The 6,174-nt window shown below is 40.6% G+C and overlaps 1 protein-coding gene across 1 annotated transcript in view; it reads right to left on the reverse strand.

Annotated features, from left to right (window-relative positions):
* Positions 1-366: 366 nt before the first annotated feature.
* The window catches only part of KCNJ16 (potassium channel, inwardly rectifying subfamily J, member 16), a 25,440-nt gene continuing 19,632 nt past the window's right edge, over positions 367-6,174 (reverse strand). The window contains exon 2 of the mRNA XM_015425700.1: positions 367-2,871. Within this exon, the coding sequence (XP_015281186.1) occupies positions 1,536-2,804 (1,269 nt within the window). The 5' untranslated portion in view covers positions 2,805-2,871 and the 3' untranslated portion in view covers positions 367-1,535. The remainder of the gene's footprint in view (positions 2,872-6,174) is intronic.

Below are 6,174 nucleotides of genomic sequence, written 5' to 3' on the forward strand. Positions count from 1 at the left end.
AGACTTGTCCAAGTATTAAGGATTGACGTTCCAGACCTGTGGACCAGAAATACACAGGGAAAAGCAAGTGAGCCTATTTTCTATCTAAGTATGAAAAGCAAACTGAAAGACAATGCAAAATAGTAGGAGGAAATGGATGTATATATCATTTTAATATAACACCAGCTTTCACATCATTACCTCCAAATCCTTTTTTCAGGCTTGCAAAATGTATTTTAAACATATTTTGGAGAGTTAGCTGTGATTGGTTTTACATTATTACAACAAATAAGTAGCAATTAAATCACTAATCAACACAAAGTACAAGCAAATAAAGTGCTCAGAATAACTTTGGCAAAGTCAGAAGCTTTTAAAGATGTTGTGGAAATAACATTTTTATTTAATTATTTAGGCTGAACCCCAAGTATTTTCTTCACAAAAGAAAGTGATTACTTTGATTTTTTAAAAGAAAACAAAATGCATCCAGCATACAGAAGTCCAACTTTTAAAGGGAGGGTAGGGTTGGATGTAGTTTGGATGTAGAGGCACCCAAATGAATTATGCTGAAATGCACAAATCTGTTACTTCGTACTGTGTTTGGGACCAGTTTAAATTATCTATATTCAGTACTTGGATATGTGTGTGTGCACATGTAACATGCTGTCAAGGCACAGCCAATCTATGGTAACCCAATAGGGTTTTCAAGGCAAGTGATTAAGTTGGGTGGAGGTGTTTCCATTGCCTTCCTCTGCAAAGTTTTCCTTGATGGTACCAAGCAAGTACCGACCCTGCTTAGATTCCAATATCTGATGAGATCAGGCCATAGTATACCATTCCACGTCCTTGGATATAGATGATTTAAATTGATCCAAAACACAATTCCATGTTCTGTCTAAATCATAGGCTTCAATAGGAATGAGCCAGTTTAAACTTAAATTCAGTGGCAAGGCAACTTTGACATTCCTACCAAATAAGACATTCTCCAGTGATGCATCTGATGATTATTGTTTTGAGAATAGTGTTACTGTTTTTCAAAATTGTGTGACTTGTCACAGGGATAATCTAGCAATATTAAGACATCTGCAGAAAATGAGTGCCACGTAGGGCCAATCTAGACATGAAAGCACCCTTGTGTCAGCAACAAAGATGCTGCTGCCATTTTAAAGTAGTCTACAAATTCATGAGACCCTGATCCTGCAATAATGCAGGCTGAGGTTCTTTTGTTCCCCCACCCTTGAATAGGCTGAAACAGCCGTAGGAGGATGTAGCCATTTTGGCACTTGAAAAGGCATGGGGCAGAGGATATGAGTGCCTCACCCCACCACGCTGCATGCAGCATTTTAAAATCATTTTGAAATGGCAGTGTTGGTCCCATGGCAGACACAAGGATGCTGTTACCTCTCGTCTGACCCTTAGAGTGAAATCTGGATGAAGTGAATGAATCTGTTGTTCATTTTATCATTTGATGATCATGTCATTAAGTACTTGTTAAAACTTGTGCATTTGAAAACTGCTGCAGCTTTGTCAAAATTGGCAGCTGCCATTTCAGTTGATCTCTAGATCTGGGATTCCATTGAGATTCTGCTTAAAGTCACAAGAGTTTTTTCATAGGGTAGCTCTGCTTCATTAGCTTGCTTAGACATTTGGGGTGAACCTTCAGAAATTTCGCAATGGCTGATGAAAGCATCAGCACTACATGATCGGACTCTGACTCCTGAAGACGATGTCCCAGGTTCTCCATCATTTGCCTTTTCAAAAGTTGTGTATTCTTGTTCCTTCGTATCTAGGTGCTTGGCACTGCAATAGGGAGCATAAACCTCGGTGGTTTCTTCAAACTGGAGGCAGTTGACTTTGTAGTATTTCTTCTTCATCTGCAAAACATCATTAAATCTGTGCCCCCAAAGTATTTCTCTAGGTACATACGAACTCCTTGACTGATGTGATGTTCCGGTTGAATCTCCAGTGTAGACAAATGTAACCAGAATCTCAAAGTTGTCTTTAGCCAGAGTTTTCCTGTCCAGATCATACAATGGGCTGTCTTGGTTAATTTCATGTACAATTGTCACCGGCGTAGCAACAATGATCTGGTCATTTAGTAGTTTCAAATCCTTGTATTCCATTGTCATCCTCCCCACTTTATCTTCCACATATCGCAAGACCTGGGCTCTCACTGTGCCTTCTACCATATGATTAGGTCGGAAATCACCTACTCGCCACATCAAGCAGAGTTTGCCATCTCTTAAGCCTATTGTGGCATAGTAGCTGAAGCGGATGGTCTGAGCTCGCTTTCGGGCGGTGGCCATTTTTGCCAACGCAGCTCCAATGATGAATGTGTCAATGATACACCCTAACACTGACTGTAGGACAACTGTCAGAATTGCTGAAGAACATTCTTCAGTGACACAACGGGATCCATAGCCTATGGTTGTCTGGGTTTCTAGGGAGAATAAGAACGCCCCAGTGAAACTGTGAACATTATCAACACAAGGGGTTTTTTCATCATCAGGTGATAAGTCTCCATGCTGGAGCGCAATCAGCCAAAACACTAAGCCAAAGAACAACCAGGAAAGGATGTAGGACAATGAGAAGATCACAAACATATGGCGCCATTTGATGTCCACTAATGTGGTGAAAATATCAGTCACATAGCTCTCCCACTCCCCAAAGATGTGTTTGAAGTACACATTGCAGCTTCCATCTTTCTGGAGAAATCGTTTTTTCATTCTTTTTATCTCTGCTGAAGTGTTCTCTTGGTAACTCTGTGAGTGATTGAGTTTATTCCCTTCCATGTTTATCAGCCTGTAGTTATTACTGGATTCAGCCATGCTTCTTGAATTGGGACGGTGTAATTAATTCAGAAGACACAAATTTCTGTCTCTCTTCATTTATAACCTGTGGAAAACACCAAAGGGCATAATATTGATATTTTGGATTGTATAGCAGGCTAGCTTAAATAAAAGGAAGACACAAATACTATTTATTTATTATATTTTTAATCCCACTCCTCCTTCAAAGAGCTTAGATAGAATGCATTATTCTGTTTGTTCTTCCTCACAGGTAAGGTTGGCCCAAGGTCACCCAGGGAGCTTCAGAGATTAACAGTGATCTGAATCTTGGTAACCCAAATTCTGACCCAAAACTCTAACCACAGGCTCTAACACTTTATCCTCTTGTATTTCCCAAGTTAATTTTGCTGCAATATTAAGGACACTTTCCAGGAAGTAAGCCCAATTGAATAATGCTTTACTTACTTCTGAGTAGACCTGTTTAGGATTGGTTCCTTTCTGGGCTTCAGTAGGAAACTGGTTTTAAATTATTTATTTGTTATTTTATCACTTTTCCAAGTTTTATTCTTGAAAATGTGAATATGTTGCACTGTCTCTAAATAGATACAGGACCACAGTTCAGTGGCACTATGCATGTTGAAGGTTATGCATAACCTTGGCATTTCCTATTAAAAATCTTTGACATGAGGACTAGAAACCATGTTTCTGTTGAACTATCAGGCGTGAATGGATCCAGCATTCTTTTCAACAAATGTCAAGCTACATTTGAGCCCTCACTATCTTCTTTCTTCTTATCAAGAGCTAGTCACTATTTTTTTTCTGTCCTCCTCACATTCTGTCATAAGATTTGTATTTGTAAATCTGTCATCATGATATTTTGCACCCATGAAAAAGGGGAAGAAAAACTAAACCAACCAAGCAAGAGCCAAAACTTTAGAAAAATAAGGGGCCAAAAAATATCAATAATTATAGACAAAAGTACATGTGTTTATTTCAAAAACAGTTAAAAACCTTGTAGGGGCCCAAGTAAAGCCTCATAATATTGATTTTACATTGGCCCTGATAAGGTGATTGTACTTGTAATCTTAGGACCGAAAATGGAAAGTAGATATTGGCGATATTACTTTCTCCAGTATATGTAACTGCCACTTACATAAGGCCAGACACAAATGTGGGCTCACATATGTTTTTGTGTCATTCAATTCCAGATTGGAACATTCATGTGTGGGTCCTCCATCAATTGTTTACTGCCTCACAAGCTTTGTTGTATGTTGTATTCTGTACAATTTGACCTCTGAAGAAGGCTCTTTTGAGCCAAAACACATCAGGTCATATATGGTTCCTTTTTTACATTTGTCACTTTGATTACATTATGAGGCCCCTAAAAAGTTTTTAACTCTTTTTGAAATAGACACATGTACTTCTGTCTATAATTATCATAATATTTTGGCCTTCTTGAGCTTCAGACTTCTGGGTATTGATTACTTTTCAGTTGGAACAGTTCTGCTTACCAGTCCTGCAAATTCTCTGGCATGCAAGATCCATGATGAAACATTTATATACATTTACACATGTATATACATTCCACAGTGACTATCCCCAACCTCATTACCTTCTTCTGTGCCACCAATCACCACACTACTTCTTTAATGTAAGACAGAAAGGGAGGAGTAGATCCTAAACTCCACTAACACCTTCTTACTGCTTTGTATGGTAGAGTCTCACCATTCATGGATTTGTGACTCACGGTTTCACTTATTTGTGGTCTGTTCTTTGATTATGTGACATGGTCTCCAGACAATTTTTACTCCCACTGTGTCACCACCACGATCAGTATACCATTAAATTTTGCAGGAGTCCCCCCCCCATTTGGAGGCAGCAGAGCCCTACCTCCCAGTATTTGCCAATTTCACAGTTTTATTTATTTACAAAATGTATATGTCATCTCTCCAGGGAACCTGTCCAAGACAGTTTACAGAATAAAATGGTAGGCAGCCCCCCCCCCCAAATGAATTGTGGCCCTAGATTAGGTATAATTGGTAGATATCCTCTGAGACCCTCCGGGGCCAAGGACAGTATAGAAATTGAAACTATAAATAAATAAATAAATATAATAAAGACACAAACTCTAAACGTTATTAGTTAGAATTCAGATTTTTTTTAAAAAAACAACAACCCTCAACCAGAGCCTAAAAACAGATTACTGAGCAGTTTAAATAACAGTTTTAAGACTAAAAACATAAAAGATCAACCCCTTAACTAACAGCCTGGTGAACCGAAACATTTTGGCCTGGCTCCTAGAAGATAGCAACAGGGGCCAGCTGAACCTCAAGTGGAAAGGTATTCCACAAGTGAGGTGCCAATCTCAAAAAAGCCTGGTCTTTGGTTATCACCTTCCTTACCTCCGAAGGCAGGGGCACTGAGTGCAGGGCTTGGAAGGTAGAGGCTCTACTGTATATGCACTTCTACTTTTAACAGGCTAGGACCAGATCCACCATAAATGGTGAGGGCCTATAGCTACTTCTAGTCTTTTTAAAAAAGAGTATAAGAACACTAAGCTATCCAAGAACTACATGTGACTTACAAGCACTGACAAATTAAAGGGTAGACCCATGATGAATTTTATGATCTAGGACTGAGAATGCATTTGTTTGAACTTGTTTGAATGCAGATGTTTGAACTTCTGCATGATTTACAAAGTCTGACATTCTGAAATATGACAGACAAGTAGTGGAATCAGCCTTTTAAAAATGGCAGTACTTCTGATACTTCCGGCCACGGTGGCGCAAATGGCGACCGGCTCTCGGGACGCTCCCGGAGCCAGATCACTCACACGCAGTCCGGGGGGGGTCCCGCGCAAGTGGAGATCCTAAGGAGCCCTAGGGTAAGGGCTCCGAACTAGGGGGTGCCTAGGGAGTAAGCCTCTTGCCGACCAGAAGGTCGGGAATTGAGGCTCTCCCTCTGCCCCAAACGGCCCCAGCTGTGTCGTGCCCTGTAATGGGGACTAGCAACGCCACCGGAACATTGGAGTGATGAAGCGATAAAGCAAAGTCGAAATAAAACTGAAAGAGCGATAAACTGTGAGTTGGCGATCGAATTTGAAGTGGCTTTACAAACGCGTTCGTTCCCCCGAGAAAATCGGAAGGGAGGGGGAGGCTTCCCCCCCACTGGAAGAAGGGACTTTTTTAAAGAAAAGAGGGGGCGAAGTGGAGATCTGTGGAAGCGAATTACCTTTGGGGAGAGAGCAAAAAGCGGCAGTCAGGGACGTTTCTCTCGGCTGCGTAGCATAAACTTTTAAAATATAAACAAAACTGAAACATGGCGGGGCAGAGAAGGCCACCCGAGAAGCAGCTGAAGAAGACGGGCGGAACTTCCTGTCCAAGCCCTTCCCCTGCTGTCAATCCACAAG

The sequence above is a fragment of the Gekko japonicus genome, unplaced genomic scaffold (genome assembly GCF_001447785.1).
Source record: "Gekko japonicus isolate JY-2015 unplaced genomic scaffold, Gekko_japonicus_V1.1 scaffold642, whole genome shotgun sequence".
Taxonomy (NCBI): domain Eukaryota; kingdom Metazoa; phylum Chordata; class Lepidosauria; order Squamata; family Gekkonidae; genus Gekko; species Gekko japonicus.